The sequence below is a fragment of the Lepisosteus platostomus genome, chromosome 23 (assembly GCF_059453375.1).
Source record: "Lepisosteus platostomus isolate fLepPlt1 chromosome 23, fLepPlt1.hap1, whole genome shotgun sequence".
Taxonomy (NCBI): domain Eukaryota; kingdom Metazoa; phylum Chordata; class Actinopteri; order Semionotiformes; family Lepisosteidae; genus Lepisosteus; species Lepisosteus platostomus.
The window spans coordinates 12,649,664-12,673,754 of NC_142633.1; the positions used below are offsets into that span (position 1 = coordinate 12,649,664).

The 24,091-nt window shown below is 41.6% G+C and overlaps 2 protein-coding genes and 1 long non-coding RNA gene across 7 annotated transcripts in view; 2 read left to right on the plus strand and 1 right to left on the minus strand.

The window, feature by feature from the left end:
• Positions 1-870: 870 nt before the first annotated feature.
• rpl22 (ribosomal protein L22) lies at positions 871-12,670 on the plus strand. Its single transcript, XM_088617398.1, has 4 exons — positions 871-972; positions 2,346-2,450; positions 4,104-4,228; positions 12,475-12,670. The coding sequence occupies exons 1-4, from the start codon at positions 961-963 to the stop codon at positions 12,617-12,619; spliced, it is 387 nt and encodes a 128-aa protein (XP_088473524.1). The 5' UTR covers positions 871-960; the 3' UTR covers positions 12,620-12,670.
• Positions 12,671-14,262: 1,592 nt separating this feature from the next.
• Positions 14,263-18,006, minus strand: LOC148642082 (uncharacterized). Its single transcript, XR_015929590.1, has 2 exons — positions 17,489-18,006; positions 14,263-14,463 (listed from the first exon to the last, which is right to left on the minus strand). It is a non-coding gene; the product is annotated as an uncharacterized LOC148642082 (long non-coding RNA).
• chd5 (chromodomain helicase DNA binding protein 5) overlaps positions 15,445-24,091 on the plus strand; it is a 46,825-nt gene continuing 38,178 nt past the window's right edge. For 4 of the 5 annotated variants that reach the window (XM_088617104.1, XM_088617108.1, XM_088617105.1 and 1 more), the window contains exon 1: positions 15,445-16,265. In XM_088617104.1, coding sequence (XP_088473230.1) covers positions 16,199-16,265 — 67 coding nt within the window. In that variant the 5' untranslated portion in view covers positions 15,445-16,198. The remainder of the gene's footprint in view (positions 16,266-24,091) is intronic. The other variant, XM_088617107.1, reaches the window with a different exon arrangement.

Genomic DNA, 24,091 nt, shown 5'->3' on the forward strand with positions numbered 1-24,091 from the left:
AATGTAGTTCAGGTGGGTAGCTGCGTCAGCATGCGTAGGCTGCAAAGGAACAAGTAATAGGTTTATTCTATGCTGAAAAAAAGAAGAAAGAAAACACAACGTTTCGGCCGTGGAGCCTTCTTCAGGTGTGAGAAAGACAAGGCAGTAAGCAAAGGTACAGTAAGCAAAGGTCCCGCTACATTACCTTTGCTTACTGCCTTGTCTTTCTCACACCTGAAGAAGGCTCCACGGCCGAAACGTTGTGTTTTATGAGCTCTTAATGGTGTTAACTTCTGGGTGATGTCATCATTATATTTACCCATCATTATCTTTGACAGCATGCTGTCAAGGGTCACCCCAAGATAAACAGGTTTAGCATGACGATTGGATTGAATGCCATTCCTGTTGACAGTTCTCCATTTTGTTGATTCCTCACTGTTGATGAAACTAGGAACACAGACAGAAAAACTTGTGCTTTTGATCTTCAATGCACTAAGTGAGATTTGGTGTACAATCTACCCATACGGGTCTGGAGATGTGGTGCTACTCAGAGAGTGGAGAAGAAATAGTATAGTTATAGACATTTCTACACTCCACGTTCTCATGAATGATTCAACAACAAAACTAACACTTGTATGTGGATTGTTTTGTTTCAATTTTATTACTCACGTTCTAAATACTAAACACATCCTGTAAATCCGTGCTTACTGTAGTTGATTCTTAGGAAGTTTTTCCCATGTCTTCTCTTGAAGTGAGGTCGACTTGAATAGAGAGATCTGCTAAATAAAATAATAACGAAAAATCATAAAAGGTTTCCTTCCAAGAAAAACTCACAAATTAAGAAAACAGCCGCTGTAATCAATCTCAGATCTACGGATAACATCGATTATCTCTGGTTTGGATTACACCAAACCATTTCCTAGCTGGCATCAAAGCGCATGCGCGTAGTTTGCCTCTTCCTTTCTGCCATAGTTGTGCGTCATGGCGACCATGGTCAGTAAAGTCGTGCTTAAATAAATGTTAAAATGTCCCTGATATTCTTGCTCGAAATCGGTTTGTGGTTGTGTGTGCCGTAGTCTAAGATACGTGGGGTCACGATTCCAAGTGGAAACTTTCTCTGGGTGGCAGGATCATGATGTTTGTGTACGTTTTATACGGGGTTGAAGTGCATGGGCCCTGTCTTTTCGGAAGCATGCTTTGTGAGTTGAGCGGGTGCTGTACGTCCAGAGCGTGTGAGGAGCTTTTTTTTTGCTAAATAAGTCCTTTCAACACTTATGTTGTGTGTGTTTCAGTTGTTTACTTGTATTTACGATCTTTGAGTTTTCTATACATGTAAGTGTTGCACTAGAAGTGTAACTTGTAACAGTATAATCGTGAATTAGTGGTGTGATTGAACTGTGTAATGGGGGATGGGAGATACGGGGCTGTATAAGGTAAGTAATCTAATGATTCTTATTACTAATTTAACTTTTATTGCCGTGATGCAAAAATCTGAGAAATCTTCATGCATCGCACGAAGTTGAGGATTTTGAGTCAACGATTCCGATGAGTACAGTGGCAGGATATTTCCATATGCCGGAGGTTATATTTGGGAAAACAGCATTTATAGGGTTTAGTCCACAGGTTGAGTGTCTCTACGTTTAATTAATCTGTTGTGTGACTTGTGAAGGATCACAAACTGACCGCGTTTTGGAGCAGACGGTTTGGTGAACAGTCGGCGAAGCTAGGCCGCAGCGTGCCGTAAAAAGCCCATCTTTAATCGTCACTGCGGTGCGGATTAGTCTTGAATCCGCGCAGAAAAAAAAGTTGTCTAAAAAGTGCAGTTAACGTGGTCTGTGGTCTGTCTTGGAGCTTCGCCCGTGTTTTTGAATTGTATTTTATTCGTCTGTTCTCTTTCATGATTTCGTCGTTGAAAGGTTTAATGGTTTCTCTTTACATTAAGAGAAATGGCGCTTATTTTAACATTAAATGTTGCAGCTTTTCATAAAAAGGCAACGTTTTTTGGGATTAGTTCACATAGGACAAATCAAGGATATATTAATGTTGTTTACTAGCAACTTGTAACCAATGCTTAAAATTGTTTGAAAGGAATGAAGCTGAGCTTTGTTTTTAAGGATTTCATTAAATGTGTAGTTGTTCGTTATGTTGTCCTGTAAGCTGGTCAATGCAAAGCAAATATCGGAGATTTGGGGGGAAAAAAATATTGTACATAATAATGTGTGTATGAGGTATTTCTGACTGAAGTCATGCACAATACCACCACTCTTAGTAAGTGCAAAATGACAACTGTAAATGAAATGAATATCAAGCATCTCTTGAGTGACATGAAAACTATGCAGATTCTGATCTGACGTTGTTGATGTTAGAAAAAGCAAAGCACCAAGGGTGGCAAGAAGAAGAAGCAGATCCTGAAGTTCACTCTGGACTGCACCCACCCTGTCGAAGATGGTATCATGGACGCTGCTAACTTTGTAAGTACTAATAATCGTTGATAGTAATAATCCTTGCATTAATATAGCACTTTTCTGGACACTCCACTCAAAAGTGCTTTACAGGTAATGGGGATCCCCTCCACCACCACCAGTGTGCAGCCCCACCTGGATGTGGTGGCAGCCATACTGAACCAGTGCACTCGCCACACACCAGCTGTCGGTGGGGAGGGGAGCAGAGTGATAAGATAGATAGATAATACTTTATTAATCCCGTAGGGAAGTTGATGTGTTACAGCAGTCCAGCCCAAGACAAGCAAAACAGACATCAGAATAGTTATAAAACAAAAGACAACAAAATAAATAAAAATAAATACATAGGTGTGTGCAAAATGTGATGATCATAGTCACTGTAAAAACAATAAAATATGTGCAAAATGTGCATAGGTTTATACAGACTGATTGTCCAAAAAGTACAATGGAGCAAACATGCTGTCCATAGACGAGCAAATGAAGGGCTAGCAGTCCTAGCCTAGGGCAGCGTTATACACCCTGACAGCCGCCAGGAGGACAGACCTGCGGAAACGTTCCCTTGGAACACCGTAGCTGGAGCAGTCTGTTGCTAAAAGTGCTCCGCTGCCCAGTAACAGTCCCAAGAAGCGGATGAGAGGTGTTGTTCATGATGGCTGTGAGCTTGGTCAGTATTCTCCTCTCAGCCACCACCTCCAGGGGGTCAAGGCTCAACCCCAACACGGTGCCAGCCTTCTTGATAAGTTTATTGAGCCTATTTGCATCTTTTGTCATGATGCTGCTGCTCCAGCACACAACAGCGTAGAAGATGGCTGCCGCCACCACTGATTCATAAAAAATGTGTAGCAGTGTTCCACACACATCAAAGGACCTGAGTCTCCTAAGCAAGTATCATCCAGGTGTACCCCTAAGTACTTGTAGGAATGTACGCCCTCTATGTCCTCACCCTGGATGGAAACAGGGTTCAGCGGAGACGTATTCCTTCGAAAGTCGAAGCTCATTTCTTTAGTCTTGCCAAAGCCAATTTATAGATGGGGATTATTAGGAGGACGTGACTGGTAAAGGCCAGGACACTAGGATAACACCCCTAATCCTTTCGAGAAATGCACTGGGGTTTTTAGAAACCATGGGGAGTCAGGACCTTGGTGTTGCGTCTCATCCGAAGGATGGTGCATTCCCCATCAGTTTACAAGGGCATTAGGACCCACTCAGACTGAAGGGTGAGCGCCCCCTACTGGCTGGCCTCTTTAGTACCTCTTCCAGTAGCAACCTTTGCTGGTGACAGCACCATTTGGTGATTTCTGTTTTTCCAGCTGTCACTTTTCGAGAGTATTACAAGCCTTCTATTTATTCTTTATTCGAACAGAAAACAAGAATCGAGCGTGCGTTTTGGTTGCGGGGCTCCCCGTTTCTGATTGTAAACAGTGTGGCTGTGCGGCTGGAACCCAGCCGCGGCCAGTGTGAAAGTTCAGGTGTGCATGTTAACCTGTCCTTCCCATGAGGCAGAAGCGTCCTCATGAGCCTGGCAGCTCCATCACCTGTTGAGCTCTAATTGCATAGCTGCTGGCAGCAGGGGGGGGTGTGTCAACCCCATGATGCTGCTGCTGCTACTTCTGCACGAGTGCCTGTGAGTGGGGGGGGGCTGACCGACGGCTGCCGTTCCAGGAGCAGTTCCTGCAGGAGCGGATCAAGGTGAACGGGAAGGCCGGGAATCTGGGCGGCGGGGCCATCGCCATCGAGAGGAGCAAGAGCAAAATCACAGTCACTTCGGAGGTCCCCTTATCCAAAAGGTCAGGCTGCAGCGCCGGGCTGCCATCTTCTCCCCTTCTGTACTCTTGTCTTGTCTCGGATGAGGCTTAGGTGCCTCCCACCTGCTTGTACCCGGGTTTTCATGACTGCCATCCTCATAACAGAGGCAGCTGTTCACCGTTCTTGCATAGTTGCATAATATATTGTCTAGCCTTGTAATGAATGGCTGGGCAGCTTGTTCCAGATCCCCGCCACCCCTTTGTGTAAGAAAAGCACTTCCTGATGCAGATATTAAATATGCTTCTTTTGCATCAGGTTGCTATTCCGTTCCGAGCAGATTTTGGTAAGTGTGAAACCTCTCGCTATCCCTGGGTACGTTAACAACAAACCAGACCGAGAGTCGTACAGTTGCCTCGATACTTGATGGTTTGTTGATAGTTTTCCTCAGCTTTAAATATAACTGGTTGCAGATACCAGCAAACCATTTTAGCTCGCCCTTTTCCATGTTCTGGATGTGAAAGCTAATGATGAATTACCCTTGAAATTTGAAGCAGTTTTTATAAAACCACATGCCATTTTACCATGGAAATTCAGATATCCCAGTTGTGGAGTTGGCTTCTCTCATTTATGGCTAAGCCTACCTCTGAAGGTAAATTGTGCTTCGTTATTAGAAGAAATTCAAATGGTTCACATAATGTACTCTAAAGGAAATGTATAACATATTTCATGAAAATGAACATGACAGAATGGTTTCCCAATTGCACAGGGTGTGCTGTCTGTAATAAAAGTCCAAGGAATTCTGGGGTTGGCTTCGTTATTCACCATATTAAAGTTTGGTTAATAATCCAGATAAGACAAGAAAAGGTCAATCTCTTCTGAAACTCTATCACAGTGAAGAAAAAAGCAAATCTTACAATTGCAAAAGCAGCAAATCGTTTCCTGGCAACTGAATGGTCATGCAGTTCGTCTGTAAGGAGAAAATTGCCAACCTTGGTTATTGTACTAAATTCTGGATTGTAATTGAAGCTTTGATATGCAGATGACTTCAAACAGTGCAGTTTTTTTTTTTAAGAGACTGTTACCTGTCTAAAGTTGGCACCAGAATGTAGTCGTGGTCAGTGACCATTGTCTGCGTGGTGGGCTTCATACAGCGGAAGCAAAAATCCTTCAGAAAATGTGTGAGCTCTTGGCAGCAGTGTTGAGCAGTGATTAACATTCGGGACTTGTAACTAGAAGGGTGCGATTTCAGTGTGGATACTGCTGTTGTACCCATTAGGAAAGAACTACACTTAGATTGCTCCAATGCTGTGCTGTGTAAGTGGGTACAAGTGTCAATTAGATAGCACCCCAAACCACTGTGAAAGTACTGTATCCAGTTTACATTTTTGTTCAGTATTTTGGATATTGGCCATCTTTAAAATATGAAGTGCAGAATCAACAACTGAAAGACTGTTGTCTTTTCATACTGTCCAATACACTCTCCATATTGTATAAAATGTCTCCAAAATGAAGTAATGTTTGTACACCTTGTCTGGCACATCAACATCATAGAAAAGTTTTTAAAGGTTTTATTTTTGCTTCTAAGCTGTGAAGTACAGGGTTGACCATTCCTTTCTATATCATTATATATTCTGCACTATAGAACGGAGAGCTTTCAGTTCCTTTGGTATCAAAATATTTTCCCTATTTTTCAGTTGCCTGATTATTTTTTCTGGATTTTATGAGTACACATTTACTGTTGTTTTACAGCAGATTTATGTTAGACTCTGAGCTATCTGATACTTATCCCTCCATTTTAGTTAATTTCAAATGATAAACTACTTTAAATTATCCATATGTCACTGCTTGTTTAGTTTTGAGATAATCAAGCCCTATATTCTGGGAGAAAATAATGTGTGGTGTAATAAGCAAGAGATCAATCCAATAATTGGTAACACGTTTAATTTAATCTATTCTACATTCTGTGATGGAAGTTGAGGCTTGCCTTGTATTTTTGCCTAATAGCTTAATGTTAGGTTTGTTAATTGCAGTTAATGCTGATACACAGCCTTCAGTTTGCAAAGATAGAAATCTTGGGTATTTACTCACATTACAGTCTTTCAGCAGAAGCCCATGGTTTGTATTTTAGCTTTGTCCTTCAAATATTTATAGTCTTGGGATCTTGCAGATGTATAATCTGTCAGTGCCCTCACTACACTTTCATTGTGAAAGGAAATGATGTGACTGATGTGATTTTCTCTGGAAAGCACTAGGTATTGTTGGCACATGTATTGTAACTGGAACATTTGAAATGTGTCCTTGCATGAAAGGACTTGGGATCAGCCGAGATGGCAGCCTTGATATGTAAGCTAAAAGTCTAAAGCTCCACATATTGAACTGAAACTTTCAGCAACCAAAACCTTTCTAAATTTGTACCTGAAAGGCTGCTGTGATCATTCTTACAGCTGAGACAGGTCATGAAACATTTTGGGGAAAGCAGCCCAGTGTTCAAGAGCTGTCTGTGCAGTCCTTTGTGTAGGTGCTTCTAGAATTACACAGTTGGGTGAATAAAAGTGAAAATTAGGTTGCTGCACAAACCAAGATGAATTCTGTAACATTTAACGCCAGCTGTTTTAAAAACGTTCAGCCTGTTAATTTTGATGGTATGGTGTGAGTAATTCTACTGAGTTTGCCATTACCAGCGATGCAGTGTAAATCCTCTGTATACCAAGATGGCTGCCTGACTGCCATTTTGTTTTCACAACTTGACACTGCATCTGTCTTGGGATCCACTACAATGATTGAATTGGACCTTGGCAGGTTTTATGAATAACCAAAAGCTACATTTTGGATTGGCTTATACCTCCCGAACGTGGTCATCATCTCCTTGGTGAATCTTGGCCAGTTGTGCAAACTGCTCTTGTTCTAGGCCTCTCTGTTATAGTGAATTGGGACATTTATATCAAAACCTAACAAGTTATTTACGTATTTTACCTTCATAACTGTCCTTGGAATTCACAGCTGAACCTTAACCTAATAATCTTGTTCACTGGTAAAATAACCAAGCCATAAACAATATATGCACAGTGGTACCAGGAATCCCCCATGAGCTGGTCTTGTTGTGGTGTGATTTAATTGTAACTTGGATTTCTTGGAGCATTCATAATCGGGGCCATCTCATTAATGGAATATGTGCCTAGTATGAAAGTGCCTTTATATTGTACTTGAGGTCTTGGATTTGGGAACAGGTGGCCAAGAACCAGTCCCCTGATTTGGCATTGTACTTATCAGGATCTTCAATGTTTTGTCAAGTACCGCTGCAATGTAATCTTACATTTAAAACCTCTGGCTACATTGTTTTAAGCCTGTACCAACTGTTAAAAGTTTTAGGTGCAACCTAGGACTGAAAACTAGCACTCATGTAGGGATAAGAAGGAAAGCCTAAAATCGTGTCCGCAAACTTGAATGTAATACACATTTCACTTGATGATAGGGTAAAATATTAAATGTTATCGAGCAACCATTGTTTCATTGAAAATGGATGTTTTGAGCGTGAATTTAAATAATTTCTATCCTGAGCATAAGTCTTGAATAAGAAGTGCTTACTGGCTTAAACGTAAATGACATACAGTTCTTTGGAGTAGTGATGGATTAGTTGCGGACTTTTGCTTTAAAATGTAATTTTTCTCTTTTTGAATGTTTGACACTAGCGTGTCTTATAAAAACATGTTAATTGCCAGAAAGTGTCTTCTACCTTTTCATCTAGTTTCAATTCATGCGCCTTGGTGGTTATAAAGTGCCATCACAGTCTGGATGTGTCATGCAGACGAACAGGTAAAGGTTCATTACATGCTGAATGGAAAAGAAAAACGCAATGTTTCGGGTTCTTAAGGTGTTCTTCAGCCGAAACATTATTTCTTTTCTTTTCCTTTCAGCATGGAATGAGCTTTTACCTGTTTCTTTGCAGCCAACGCATGCTGACGCAGCTCCCTACTCAGAACTTCTACTGACTATATCATTGCATCCATGCATCTGTTTTCTAACTAGATTTATGTTGATGTATTAAAGCATTCTAGCTTCATACACCAGTATAGAGTTGTTTTAAATAGTTTTGCTTCTAGTTACAAGATATCACATTGTATGGAAGTACGTGGCATCTGCACTATACGAACATTTAGTCCCATGTCTTTACACATTACACCGAAAGCTTAACAGTAACCTGTTTACTTTTAGGTTGTTATAAAAGTTTTTCTTGGCTTTGAAACTTGAGAAAATGGACTAATAAAAGGGATTCAGTCTCATTTGCCAATTCTTAACAGATATTTCTGTTTTAAGCATTGCCTATCAGCAGCAAACAGTTCAAAGAAGAAATTTGGAAATGTCAAGGTAGTAGTACTAACTAAACCACTTGGAAAAAGATATTCCTGTTTTTCCAACAACCAGTAGTTCTGCCTACAAATAGAACCATGTTGCTTTTGGTTTTGTCGGATAGATTGCTTAGTGGATTTGAGTCATTTCTGTAAAGCCCCTCAGACACTGAGTTCATATTTTGATTGAACTTTATTGACTGGGGTCTTGTCACGCTATGCACACTGTGCTTCTGGGATAGGCTCTGGGTGGTTGTGGCTGTTACTGGAAGTAAGCAGCTTTCTGAGAGTGGGTAAATGGCTCAAGCAGTAAAGCCTCACTCCTAAGTGCATGTTGAGCCCTTTGGCCCAAGGGTCATGAGTTCAATGCTCGATCCTGTCATTGCCTGATTGGGTCTGGGATTCTCCAAGCTGTACAGCTAGCAGAGTGTCGCTCCTGTACTGTTGAGGAGGGCTTTCTTCGCTTCCTGGTAAGCTCTGTGGATATCTGGGGGGCCTGCTGGGAGAGAGACGCGTCTTCCCACCTTATTAACACTCCTGTTAGGCAGTTTGGCGTTTTGCGGTGTGTAAACTCCTCAGTTTGCCGATGAATGGTCAATTACGAAGGAGTCATCGTTATTCTCATGACCCACAGGAATCAATACTGTGACCAGTGGCTCCAAAAGTGTTGTGAAATTTAAATTAAGCTTTTAAAAAGTGGCTGTGAATTTGTATTGAATGAAGAGCTTAATGGGATTTAGGTTTATAGGGCAGTGCATTTGCTAGTTTATGTCTTCACTCCTGTAAAGGAATAAGTAAAGGTTCATTCTATGCTGAAAAGTAAAAAAAAGAAAGCAACCTTAAGGCTGTGGAGCCTTTTGCTGCAGCTGATGCAGCACCCCATTGGATCCTCTTCAAGCATGCATGCATATGTGTCCAAATATTTTATGCTGTAGTGCTGACATTTTATGTAGTATGTGGCTCGTCAGCAGAAGAGCCTGTCCTCGGGGAGGAGGTTCATTCATTTGGAATTCCCTCCTTACTGGCAGCTCCATTTGCAAGATGCTTATGATTTCAAGGCCCTTGTTACACCAGTACACACTTTGCCAACATAAATCGTAGCGATCCTTTACCTGTTACACTGCAGTGAATGTGTCCAGTCACACTGCGCAACAGAGTGGCACATTGGATAAAAACTGCTGTTAAGCTGAGTAACATCCAGTCAATTGAAGCTGGTGCTGCTGGAGGAATGGCAGTGGCGCCTTACTGCTTTTCCTCTTGTCTTAGTGAGCCCTCACTATTGATGTGTAAGTAGAGATGTATATGAGGTAGCTTAACCAGAGATTAATCTTTTTGTGAGTAATTGTCCCATTGATTACTGCCTCTGGATTCACTACCAGATCAGGAAAAACAAACATGTGATTGACAGCTACCTTTCCTAAAGCTCTAGTAGTCAATGTGCCGAATCCAGGTGGCTGAGATTCGTGTGGTATCCATTTTAACTGTATTTACCAGGGCTGACCGTCTTGAGACACATCAGTGTGTTGAGTGGGTATTGTTTTGAACAGGATTGCAGTCTGCTTTGGCATATCTAGAGGTGTTACTTTGAGCAATCTGGGGGATAGTCGCAAGGGAGAAAAGTTGCAAACAGATTGCATTGTGTAGCAATAGGCTACCATTCTTCCATTCATCCTCCTGAGGATGCATGAAAGGGTGCTTAATTGTTTAACAATGCAGATAGCATGACCTTTTCAGAGGGTTTGTCCCAAAATAATTTTCCAAGCCTTTTCTTTTTAACATGCTTCTGCTTTGGAGAGTGGGGAAGTTGGCAAACTGAGAATTTTGATTTGGTAAATTAATTTCAATCACCATAGTTAACATAAGGGATCTGAAAACTTTTTTTGCCATTCCACTAGGGCAAAAAAAATTACCATGCCATTCCAATCAAAGCTTAGCTGCCTCTGCTGCTGTTCTGTAAAAAAATATTTGGTATTGCCAGTATTTTTACTTCATGCTCACACGGTTTTTAAGTGCCAGTTAATAATTTGGCCTTACGGCTCTTATGCTACGTGTGTTACTGCGAGAGAACCTGTGGGCACGTTCTTCAGCCACAACCCCTGACCTTGACTTGTTTTAACTTAGAAGTACAACTTTATTTTATGACTTGTTGAAGTGGAAACTGTCAATCCAAATTAATATATGAATCTACTAATTAAATGGGAAGCTTCTTGTCATAATTATTTTGGATTTTTTGTTTGATCTACACTATTCTTAGCTTTCTGGTTTTGCTATTTGCTTTTGTCAAGTGACCCGTCTCAGAGATGGTCCTGGTTGCCCAAGTCCAGCAAATTATATAGCTTACCATTACATCATCAATTTCTAATGACAGAACAATTTAATTAATTAAGCTTTAATTTGATTTTGCTACAATAAGTAATTTAGAGCTCATTCATGTCAAACGTCAGTATAGGACTAGAATTCCCTTAATTCAACAAATGAGTTGGATAATTGATATAGTCCATTTGTTCCTTAATCTTTAGAAAATAAACAGGTTATTTAGGCTGACTTTTTAGACTTACTGAGCTTCCCCAGGACCAGGGTTAGATTATTCAGACTTAATTGTCTGTTATTGGTCTCCATTTAAAAACATTACAATCCGCTAATTGCAAAATTAGGAACAGTGTTTTTTAATGATTATCTCAGCTGCTGAGTGTTAGGCAGCATTAGTCCCTTGACCAGCGTTTACAAGTGACAGTGATCACTAATCCCTGAGCCTGTGACTATTTTTCTGTCCCACACAGCACACAGTGGTGTGTATATGGTTACCTGTGTCTTGTGAACTTAAATTCATGCCATTCTTTTCAACAGAGTGGAGATCTATGTAGAGTATTTTAAAACTAAAAGTAAATGATTACTATAGTTAATGATATAAACATTTTATACCCAGAGGGTAAAGAATAAGGCTCTGTAAATTAAGATCCAATGAAGAGACAATAAATGTTAATTACCTTATAAAGGGAGTCTTGTCATTGTAAAGTAAACTGAAATCTCAGATTAATTCTCCATTAAATTGAACTGTGACCTGTTGTCTGGTAAACAATTCACTGGAATCTATAAAGGGCAGCTGGTATGAAGAAGATATTTCAAATTGTTTAATTTTTCCTAATGTAAATTGTCATTCAGTTCAGGCATATGAGGTGTTCTGTGAGAATACTCAGGTCCTCTCTGGTATCTAGATTTGTGCTCGGGCAGTGGGCTCTGTCGGAGAAACAAGCTAAATAGGTCATTTTTATGTTGTGTTTTGAACTTGTCATTTGTTCTTGTTTTTGGCCTTTAATCAATTGGACAGCCTGGAAATCGACCAGCCTGTGTTGAGGGTGTTAGGAATTTTATCAGTGTTACCCCGAGTTCACAAGCCCCTTCATTCAACCCTGGAATTCACACCTGATCCTTTATTGCTGTGTGCTTTAGGAAAATACATTTCTAGAAGCACATGTTAAGTCCATACTGAACCCACGATCTTGGCCTTTTGAAGCAGCAGAATGAGAATAAAAGGGGTCTCCTGTGTAAATCTTAAGGAGCATTTGATACTGTAATGCCAGTTGGTGCTAGGGTTCTGTTATTCAAAACCCAAAGGGAATGGTTGAGTTTGCTTTGCATTCTCATTTTTTAGATGGTTGAAGCCTTTCCGTGCAATCCACTACTCAGCAGCTGGTGCAAAACAGGTTTACTTTGTCTGCTGAGTCAGCTACATTGAGAGCTGTCTGATGGTGTTGCTTCAGTTTTGGGTGTACTTCTGTAACTGCATGGGGTCGAGCAGTTCTATTCATTTTTAAGCAAGTCCGCGCTGGAAGCTGTGTAGGCTTACCTTGCGATATTCTCTCTATACTAAATCAGAACTGGAGTATAATGAAGCCCTAACCTTGTTTTAAGACTGTCTTTCTCCCCTCCTTGGCTTGTAGGTATCTGAAATACCTGACAAAGAAGTACCTCAAGAAGAACAACCTGCGAGACTGGCTGCGCGTGGTAGCTAACACCAAGGAGAGCTACGAGCTGCGCTACTTCCAGATTAACCAGGACGAAGAGGAGGAGGAGGATGAGGATTAAGCCTTCTCAGCTGTATCAATTTTGTATATTCAATAAACAGTCATGAGACAACTGATCTGTCCTCTGTTTGCTTTGAATGAAGGAGCTTCTAAAAAAAGAAATAATCTCTTACCGATGTGGGTTTTTCAGCTTTGAACTGAAAACTGCTTGTGCTTGTTGGTTTTAAATGGCCATCGGTCCTTGTGGTGCTGATTGCTGTAGGAGAGATGGATCATCGTAGGATCCCAAGATTTATTTAAACGAGTGTTATCAGGTTTAAAAGCGACAAAAACCTTGGGTGTTCTTAAGAATGCTCGCCGTCTTAACACAATCATTAAGGTTTACTTGCATTAAAGTTGAAAAGCACCAAACGAGTTTTGTTTGCGGACAATTTTGGTTCGCTAGCAGAGGGTTGCAGCTTTTACCAGAAAAAGAATTCTAGTCCAATAATTTGGTGTGTTCAGACAGCTATCCAAGCCTTGAGGCCGATAAAAGCTAATGATGGACATGACATAATGTGTGCAGTGCTTTGGGTGGTTTTGGTGTGAAGATCACTCATTCGTACAGTGAGCAAGTGATGGGATGGTGAAGCAGTGATGTGTTGTGAGCTTGAAGTGGACATACCTGGATGATACTGATATTTTTAAATGGTATTCTAAGTTTTGCAATGCTCAGGAGAAACTCATTTTTACCTATATGCAGGTGTGAAACCGGCAGTAAACCCTGAAATTGAAATCGGTGTAGTAAGCGACAGCACAAGATTCTTTTCTGGGAAAGCGGATATTGTGCTTTGCTTGACAGGGCTCTCTCCAGCCTGGGGGCCCGCTCGCTACAAATACACCGGGTACCTAAAGGAACTGGTCAGGAGAATTGCATCCTTTTTGTGGCTGGTGCACTGACATTTTATTGAACAGACAAGACTCGTTAATTATGCCGGTTAATCATTTCGAAAGGAGCTCATATTGAGGGTGGCTGCCATTGGAATCAGTACAACCTGTGACAGGTGAGAAAGCCGTCTTGAACAATTTTGTCCCGTTCCTTTGTAGAGCTTGAACATGCATGTGACCGTTTACTCCGATCTTAAAATGGCTTGTCCCTGAAGTCTGGTGAGGAAGGGTGTCCATGGCATGATATTGTCTTGCAAAAACAACGTGTTAAAGGTATTGCATCAGAGAGTGTTGTCCTGCTGTAAAAGTCATGTCAGGATGAGCTTGCAGGAAGGACAGCAACTGACCAGTGGGAGTTGTCAAGCTGCCATCAATCACTACCAGTGGTGTTCTCTAGGAGATAGCCAGTCCTGTCGAGACCATTGCATTTAGACCTCCCCAGCAATGGTCATGTTGGCAATTTGCATGTTCTGTATGTGCCGTGCTCACCGGGGTCCATCAGGGTCATCTTCTTAATCCTGGATTCATTGATGAAGTGGACATTGACCTATGGCCAATGGTAGTTGGGCTGGCTTTGTCCAGCCTTAATCCCTCATGACTGACTGTGATACATTCCAATGACTGTTGCATAAGCAAGGCACTGGCAATGTTGTGATTTCACCTGTTGAATGTCACATCTGGTCAAAACCAAGGAGAAACAGAATTGAACCAATATGCATGTTATCTGAACCATGTAATGTGGGTATATTTAATCAGTGTGATACCAAAAACATTGAATCAATGTCTAAGCTGTGTGCTTTATTTTTCCTAAAAATGCACATGCATGAACAGTAATGAGTTTCTTCTGGTGTCCTTAAGAGGGGAAAAGGGAACAGCAGAACGTCACTGCACTGGAGCTGCTGTTCTGGAGCCAGTCCAACTCGAGTTCAAAGCTGCCCCTTCAGTGTCACTCCTGCACTTTGAAGAGGACTTGACAACCTACACAAAATAATCACTTTTCAATGTGTTCTCAAGCGCATAATCCTTTCATTTGGTGGTTTTCTCATGGGAAGAAAAAGAAAGCCCATCATACTGGTTTGGTGCAGGTTGTGGTAACTACAAAATGTATGGTTTCTGTGGGGTGGGCTGTCTTTCTACAGTGTTTGGGGTTGGGGGATATTTTAACCTTATGATCCCACTAGAAAAAGAGTCAGTTTCCACCTGGAATGATGACCCCTCCAGCATTTTGAAATATATCTGGAAGTTTGTACTGTTGAAGCCTGGTTTGTGGCTTAAATTCAAACTAAAGCAAGTACTGTAACTCAACCCGTCATCTTTTCTCAATAACGTCGCAGCCACTTTCTAAACTCATCGAACATGATGAACTTGTACTTATACGACACATATATACGACATAAGCCCCTTGATTTTTTTCTCTTTCTTATATGTAATACCTCGCCACAGTCTTTTCACAAAGAGGCGGTGTGGTAAAGAGTTCCACCGGTGGCCTTGAGATCTGAAGGTGTGGACGCCGCTCGGAGCTGGACTGTGAAAGTAGCCCGCAGGCGAGACCGGTCAAGTCAGATGGGTGAACGAGCTAGTGTCGACAGAAGAGCGAAAACCGAGCTAGAAAATAACTCAATCGCATTAAAAAATATATATATTTTTGAAACTTTTTGTATGCTTTCCAGCGACCAAAGAGTTAAATCAGTTTAGCGAGCTACACCTCGAATCTTGAAGAAATAAGTGACATTCATATATTTTAGATCATTTTATTTCCGTCAGTTCGGGGGTTTTTGTATGGGAGCAAGGTGCGACGTTGGTTTTCTAAAAATGTCTTCAAACGTGTCCAGACATTGATAGCCAATAAAGTCCGTTATTTTGTAGCTCGCAATACAATGTTCAATTCGCTCGGTACCGTCCTATGCTTTGCGCGTCCTGGTTGGCAATTTATAAATCGCCTTTTCACTAATTAAGCTAAATGGCAACGCTCTTGACTTCGTGGGAGAAGTTGTCAACCAAAGAGAAACGATACTGGATCGTTACTTGGCGCTCACTAAGTAGACAATTTATTCTTGTCTCCAAAACCATTATCCATTTTCCATTGTTCCGACGCGCATTTTAATTCATTTTGCAATCCACGCCAGCATTTGATGATGGAAATATGTAGCTGCGAGATTAATTATCTGAAGGGACTTGATTTTTTTTTTTTCAAGTTTGTTTCCTCTTTATCCTGGTGTAACCCCCTTCAGGCGGTGCGCGCTGTGAATAAAGATCGGAGCGACGGCCACAGAAAGGGAGAGGGAATTTGTGGTGTTCTTGCCATTTTCAGCACCAGCCGAGCGACTAGTCGAAAATCTGGTAACCAGGGGGGGCATGACTAGTAACTAGTTCTGTTCAAAATTATGGGATGGATCGCCATGGCAACAGACCAGACGTCACAATCTGAGCATGTGTGTTCCATTTTTGTCTTTTTTTATTTTCAGACTGGAGGATTTGGACTGAGGAGAGAGAGAGGGAGATAGAAAAGGGAAAGAGGATTTTTTTTTCTCCTTAAAAAAAAAAGCGAGGGCAGCCATCTTTCTTAAAACACCATTTGTGTGCAATTTTAATTTTGTGCGGACGGTTTTTTTTTTAAAAAAAAGACTGGCATTCCGAGGGTTAAGTTTCTATACTTTATTCTACAGAGGGAGTGGAATTTTCTTTTTATTGAAGGATAGCGTATGCGATAAAGATGCCAGGGTCGCTAAGCAATGAAGACGAGGGACAAGACGATATGGATTTTGAGGACGAAATGCCAGGTGAGAGAGGAGGGAAGGAGGGGGTGGCATCTTTCTCTCGGCTATGTACTATCATCGCCAATTGAATGCGGGAGGAAAAGGGCTTGCCCTGCGTTATTGTAGACTTAAGAAAGCGAAAAACCGGAGGGAGGAGGGGTGACAGTACACGCCTGGCGCTTAGTCCAAATTACAAGCACGCGTGACCCCAAAGTGTGTACAGTACTGTATTATTATTTCAGCGCCTTTGCAGTAACTGTGGCGCTTAATGAGCTTAACCAGCGTAACGGTCTTTTATTTTAAAATGGAAATGGGAAAAGCCGGTTTCTGAAACCGTGGACTGTTGAGGCGGTGCTATTACAGCTGGGTTTTCTGTTTGAAGTTGTGGAAGGGGTCGGTTTCCTACAGGCAGAAGGGTGCATTTTTTTATATAAAAATGCCTGTTGTTTCTTGAACTCCATTTTTTTTTTTTACAGTGACTGAGCACTGGACACATTGTGCTGAAGTGCGTTGTATGCAAATATAATGTGCACTGACATGTGGCGTTAGATCTTACAATTATCAGCAGAACATTGATACATAATGTTAATGTTAAACATAAGGGAATGTATGTGTTCTGCGTATTGAATGGCATAAAACAGGATTGTTGTATAGAAGTTAAAGCTTTTTATATGACGACTGCGACTATAAATGCTATGATTTGTTATGCCTCTTCTTATCCAGTACTGTATAAAGTTGTTCTGTTTAGTGAACCTAAACTAGAAAATATATGTTTGGGGAGATCCTACTGGAAGGATGCATGGATTCAGGACAGTCCTGGCTACAGTTACTTCAGGTATTTTAAAAGCCAAGACTTACCCTGGAATACGTTTCTGTCTTCACTTATTAGGCAAGTGGTTATTTCTGTATCCTGTGACAAAAATATTATGTGGAATCAAACGAATTAAGATCCCATGAAAACACGTGATAAATTGATATAAAAATTCCCTTTTGATGAATGTGGATTTAAAACCGTCTTAAAAGATTTAAGGTGGTGCATATCTGCTTACTTAATATTATTTATATCGTGCAATTACCGATGACAGTTGAAGAGCGCTTTTTTTCCTCTTAAGCACTAGGGAGACCGACTTGTCGGTCGCGGGCATCAGTTCTTTACTTATTGACTGTAGTCACGTGTGACCTGGACAAAGCAGGAACCTGTCCGCCCCACTCCGTCCGGCGCTTGGATGATGCTGAGAGGGTCTCACCATGACTCGATTGGGAAGCCGTCCAGCTACAAATCAGCTCGAAGTTTAGAGGAGCTGTGTCTCCAGGCTGATTCGCAGGGCGATCCATCTGTTTAAACGGCTGGAGCTCGGTGACCTGTCTTTTCAAGGCCTGGAACCCTGTCAGTGCTTCACGGCGTTTGGTGTACAGTACTAACTTGAGTGGGGGGGGGGTGCGGGTTGTTGCGTTGGCGGATTCCTCACTCCTCCCTTTTGAAACTGTAGTAGGAGGAGGAAACAAATGTCCGAGACTGCCAGGAAGGTGACTTTGGTTGCATTTTTGTTTTGGTGTTCTTTGTCGAGAGGTTTTGAAAGGTACATCATTTACCTCGCCGCGGCTGCGGCGCAGACCTCACAGTAAGTCTTATTGTGATGAAACGCACATGTCACAGGGCTGTAATCCATTCGCCGCAGCTCGATGGAGTTGTGAAGCACTATACATCACAGCTTTACATTTTGCATGGTAATGGTGACACCCGATGCTACGGCTGACAAGAAGACGTAGACCTGGGGTCTAGGCAGGGCAAGACCTATGAAGAGCACATTGTAATAGTTCATGTGTAAAGTCATGTGTTAACTCGCCTCTGTCTTCATAGTGCAGATAATTAAAAATAAAGCTCCGTTATTCTTCGAAGTGCTTAATTGCCTTGTAGATCCATTGCAAGGATTTGTTGCCTTGTGCTTCTGTCCACAATACAGAATTGAAGAGCCAGGTGCTCTTGTAATGAAACAACGCTGCAAATGCAGAAATAAGAAAGAGATGGTTTTAAAAAAATAAATCACATTTGCTTCCCACAGGGTTTAATTTGCTGCGGCTTTTAAGTTGATTGATAATTGGATTTAATTGATATTGTGCCATTCTTTATGTACAGCATGTTTCAGTTAATTGTGGTCAAAGGGGCTTACAAAATGAAACTTCAGCTGCACTTGGTGGTATTTTCTATGGTGAAGGGTAAAATCACTTACTGTCTTTTTCTCTAGCCGCAGAGTCCTGCTGGACACTCAGGGGTTATCCGAATCACAGATCCCCGTGGTCTCCTACCCTCCTGGGCAAACTTCACTGAATATGGATTCCAAGGCACAATCTCTAGATCACTCTTATGTCTTTATTTTGAAATTTTACTTTGGTCCTGAACAGAAAATATTGCTAGCAGGATTGAAGAAGGTCTTAGTATTTAACCACCTAACCCTGCCTTGTTCAGAAATACGTTTTGGGATTTCCAATTACGACTCCATGGAGTTCTGTTCAGGCGATCTAGAGCTTTACAAGTTGGACTTCTTTCAGGTTTTGCTTGGACAGGACAGCACCAGGTGCTGAATGCTCTCAGGGTTGGTATTGTTTTCTGAGTGTGTTCAGCATAAAAAAAGACATAAAATAAAAGTAATCGGCTTAAAACAGGCACGTCCCTTTTGGCATCACTATCACAATGTGTTAGCAGAGCCCTGTAGCTTGTTACAGGTATGTCTGAAATGGATCCTACATCTGCAATGGGAGTCTTATCGTTTTCCTCTCTGTTCTATGCCTGGGATCCTTTACAATACCTTGTTTCTAAGGGAGGACAGGGATGGCGAATTACTTCAACACCTACAGTAAGTTTATACTCTCAGGGAGAAGAATGTGAATTGGCAGCCAAACGCAGTTCACAACTTCTACAGATCTGACCTTATCTGCCCTGCCTTGTCAAAGTGTGGTGCATTACTGGAGATCTGAGATCTGTAGGGCTGCTTTTTATTTTATAGATCTCATCTATTCGATTTTCTTCTTTCCATTTTGAGTCATTGTTGAGCAGGGCCCAGAGTGTCAGGCCACATCACCCCTTAGCCAAGATTATTAATCTCTTTAGCAAAGGTATTGCTCTGCCACCTGAGTAGCCTTGCCTGTGCTGGGGAGCAGGCGGTGCTGTGATGAAGTGCTTTATGGGGGTGGTGGAGGGTGCTTTTTTATACCATCATGTCAGCTCTGTCAATCCAATCAATAGAATCATAGTTTTTTTTCCTCTCGCCTGCTCTCTGCCTTTGCAGAATTAATAGTGGATTAGAAGCAAGGAAGGAATCCAAACGGTATCGATCTTATTTTCCCCTTCTTATTCCATTGCGTATTGTTTGCATCTAAAAGAGGAAGAGCAGTACAGTGCAGGAAAAGTGGCAGAGGAGCCATTGCACCAATACAGTGAATTGAGGGGATAAAATGTGTACAGTTGATTTTTTTTCATATGAGTAAGATTGGTGTGGTTTAGACTGTAGGCCTACTATAACAAAATAAATTGTTTTCCTGCAATTGTGACCTCACAATTTTTTATAATTTTTTCTTGTTTCTATAAACTGCTATTCAGGTTATTTAGATAGTTCTGCTGTCCCCAAAGGACTAGTTACACCCTTCCTTGCACAGTGACATTATTTTGTATTAAACTGTGGTGCCCACATACTGCAGTTGATGCAGTTGATCTGTGCAGTATGTAAGTGCTGCACTGGGGGTTCCATTTGCTTATAAATTGCCCTGCAATCTGCCTTATTACTTTTTAGGAACTCATTAAGATGACCCCTCTTCTGTTATGCACTGATGGGTTAATATTGAGTTTAAATATTTTCAGTGTTAACCATTGAAAGTCACGTAAAAGCTTTCATGGGAATGATTCATTTTTTATGTAGTAGTTCTAATTATCATGATTCTTTCTCAAGTAAAAAAAAAAACAGAAATAGGGCTGTGCAAAGACACTCAAGTGTGTTTGGTGAAAGATCCCCATTTAGCAGGAGTCTTGTCATTAGACGCTGTCTTTATTTTCTTCTTAAAGACAATTAGTAAGTGTCTTACCTGATCTAAGAGGCCAACACACTGAAAATGATGTAATCACAGCACGTATAAAGTCACTCCAGTGTTAAGGTCATTTAAAAATAATCATCATTTAATTTGTAGTCCAGGGTATAAAGTGCGTAATAACAACAGCAGAATTTCTTTCAAAAGTTACAGGCATTTTGTGTTGATAGCCAGAATTATAAGATATATGAACTTGGAAAGGATCTTCCTTTTTAAAAATCTTAACTTAATTTGAGGACTGTGCAGTTTTCCAGAATTTAAAATTGCAGAATTTAAACAGGTTTTCTCTGTCTGGAATGTGTCAAGGTTTGGTCATGAAAAGGCATCAGTTGGGGTTTCCATCTGCTTCTGGAAGGCGGAATGGATGCCAATGGCTGGATGAAGCCTATGAAGGAGATACCAGCATTTGTCCCATTAGTGTAATTCTGTTTCAGTCTGTTGCTTGGGATATTGTAAAACTCAAGGAAGTGTATTTAATGAGTATGAACTTTCTCCAAATAATGTACGTTGGCAGTATTGAGCTCTGGAAAACAATTCTGTGTCCTAGGCCCAGTTGCCCTGTTATTAAGAATTTCAAATCTATCTGTTAGGGGCAATTAGTATTTCAGAAATGATTAAACTAATGAATGCAGATCAACGCAACACTAGAACAGTGTATTTTTTAAACTGCAGTGATTTGCACCTGTCACTTTTACAACATACTATACTCTATGTTGAGGTCAGTTTGGCATCTATATAATGTTTTCAGTCAACAGATGATCAGTATAAGGCCTCAGTAAAGCCTGTTCGATCATCAGAAATCAGAGGCATTTGTCAGTATGGAACACGATACCAAGGTAAAACAGAATATGATATGAGCCATGCCCTAGGATTAGGAAATAGCTGGATCTTACCAGACTGACATGCCTGGGACTCGATCCTCTGCTCCTGGGGGTTTCAGGAAAGCCTTTCACAAAAGGTGGAGACGCTGGGGCCAAACAAAGATTGTGCACTTATAGAACTGAATCTGTTTACAAAACTGCCACGAACTGAGCTGACAGAGGTTACTGGAGGTGTTCCTCCAAACAAATGGTAATAGACTGAAGTCCTAGCACATCTCTAGGCGAGACTGGAGTGCACAGAGGTCGTCTGGTGCCCTGGAGGGATTCTGAGTTTAGCTAAGAGGGTGAGACGCCAATGAGCCAGGCCAGGCTCAGAGTGCACACAGGTGTACTGGAGACTCCCAGGACGGAGCAGTGATAGTCTACACACATGCTGTTCACTGAGCTGCGCTGTGAACAAGTGAGCTGGCAAACAAGCAGGCCTATCTGTGTCAGGTGTTCTTGCGACCCGGCCTTTCTGTTCATCCATCTCAGCGACTGAATCAAACACATTCTGTTTCAGGGCTTGTGTGTGACTGCCTGCGCTCTGCCTTCTTTACTTTTTCCTGGTATAATTCTTTCAAAACCAAGGAGAACACTGTCGATCAGCAAAACGGTTGAGCACAGCGCTGTTGAAAACATTGTGAACTGCTGTGATTAGCTCAAAACTCAAAAGGCAATGCTTTTCCAAGTTTTCGATTTCCATAAAAGGCCTTTTTTTTTCTTTTGAATGTCAAGTTTTGGAAGACCTGATGTTGTATAAATCTTTCGCTTTTGTGAAAGAAATCCCCCTTTGCTTGGCTGTGGACATATTTTGGGGGGGATCTCCGCTGTGACAGCAGACACCTCTCCAGGCATGAGCACGCTGTGGTATCCACTTGCTCTGGGGACAGGCAGAGTCTTTGAAAAAACAACCTGAAGGCAGGGCAGCCTCAGTGAAAGGCACATCCTGAAGATCCAGCCCTTTTACATTAGTGGTCAGGGCACCATTAACTTGATATTTCCTTACGGAGCCTGCCAGGAGGCTAATGCATTTTCCCGTAAACTCTGAGTATCTTAAAAGGGAATGTGCAATGAATCTAGTGTCTAACAGAGTGCAGGAGTCACTGAGCCCTTGCAGGAAGGTCAGAGCTTTGCTGCTGTCTGTTGCCACACACTGGCACAGGCCCCTGCCTGGACTGTGTTTCCACTCCAGAAGGCTGCTGGCCAGGATTGGATGCTGGCAGTGGCTCAGATGTTCTCTGGGTACCTGGCACTCTAGGCTCCGCGGGGACAAGTCATTACATCTGCTAGGTATCACAAATCAATTGCAAAAGGAAAAACAAAATCTGGACTTTTCTTTTTTCCAAGCCCTGAAAGCAACAATGATAATCAGAAAAAAGCAGTTGTTTTCCCCATTGTCAGAGTGTTCCAATCCTTTCCTTGCCAGAGCAGCTGGGGCAAAAAACATCACTGCCGTTTTAAAATGAGCAGCTTTGGTGTTTAACACACGTTCTCTACGAGCAACAGCTTTTCAGATTTCTCTAAAATACCAAAAGAAATTGAAGTCGTGCAGCGTATGGCTCATTCGGCTGATGGTGTGCACGTGAGTACATCATCCTTCATTCATTTGATGATTGATTGTGGATTGTGAACATTGAACCTGTGGAAGAGACTTCAAGAATGTAGGTCAATGTTGAGGTGTGCACGAGTCAGGTATGAAACAGACACTGTGGGGCCAGATAGTGTGGTATTGAGCATCACACAGATAATGAGCATGCTGCATAGGCAGAAGAGTTTTTTAACACCCTGAGAGCAGATTCTGGGTGCCTGGGTGGGTGCGTCTTTCAGTCAAGTAAGAAATCTGTCTTTAATGCTAGCTGGTGGTCATGAGGGTACCTTAAGCATTGCATCTGAGTGGTTACCTGGCCTACATGTAAAAAGAATACCACACAGTCGCTCTATGACATTTTAAAGGTAGCTTTATTAACAGAACTGCAGTGAATTTGTGCTTTTTTGGTCTGTTGCTGGTTTTTGTTTTAAGTACATCTGTCTTCCTAAAAATGTAAAGAGCCTCACCCATGACTTCAAAGACTTAGAAAACGTGCTGAGAGCTGAAATGAACTTTGTGAGAATACACATGAACAGTATAGATTCTTTGCGTAGAACTTTAATTGATTGTAAATTGAATTTTAGTAGAAGGGCTATTGGACACTTATTTATACAACTTAAGCGTTACCAAAAAAACAACCTACAATGTCTGAATTTATCAATTATAATATGGAGCTTTATTCACTTCAAAAGCTCAAGGGAATTTCGGATGAATTTCTGGAGTGGCAGAAAAGTCTTGCGTCCATGCATGTCTCTTCCCAGCCTGGCTAAATGAAGGTTAAGTGGAATGTGAGGATGGATTCCACAGCAAGAGGGGAACTCTCAGCTCCTGCGGTGCAGGGTGTTGCAGAGGCGGTAGTTAGCAGATTGACTTTAATAATCATCGTGCATATTTCATGTCTCCTGTCTGCACTGTAAATTAGTAATAAGAACGTTTTTTTTTCCTTGGTGATTCACAGTCAAGTATATATCTTCCCAGCGCCCGGCATTGGCTTCATTGAAGTCTGTAGTCTGCATGCAGGCTCTCTGCCTTTGAGGGAAGTCTGCTTCTGTCTCGTCTGTAGTGCCCTTGTGCCAGCGAGCGACAATCCCACTTGCACTCCAGTCTGACTGCCACTGAGGGTTCCCACTACACCGAGTCATTTCATCCTCATTTGTCAGGGTACTTAACATAACATTGCACAGGAAGGCTCCTGAAAAATAGCAGTTGTGGGGCCATTTTTTTGGTAAATTTCTTCTCAAGCCCATCTATCTGTCTTCCTTCCTAGCAATTTTTTTTTTCTGGTACGAGTGCACAGACGTTTTATTGCACGGACAAGA

What these genes read in the sequence shown, in the direction of transcription:
- rpl22 (XM_088617398.1), top strand. An exon ending in TCATGGACGCTGCTAACTTT is followed by an intron (nt 2,451 to 4,103) that starts GTAAGTACTAAT and finishes CTGCCGTTCCAG; the next exon opens with GAGCAGTTCCTGCAGGAGCG. An exon ending in GAGGTCCCCTTATCCAAAAG is followed by an intron (nt 4,229 to 12,474) that starts GTCAGGCTGCAG and finishes CTTGGCTTGTAG; the next exon opens with GTATCTGAAATACCTGACAA.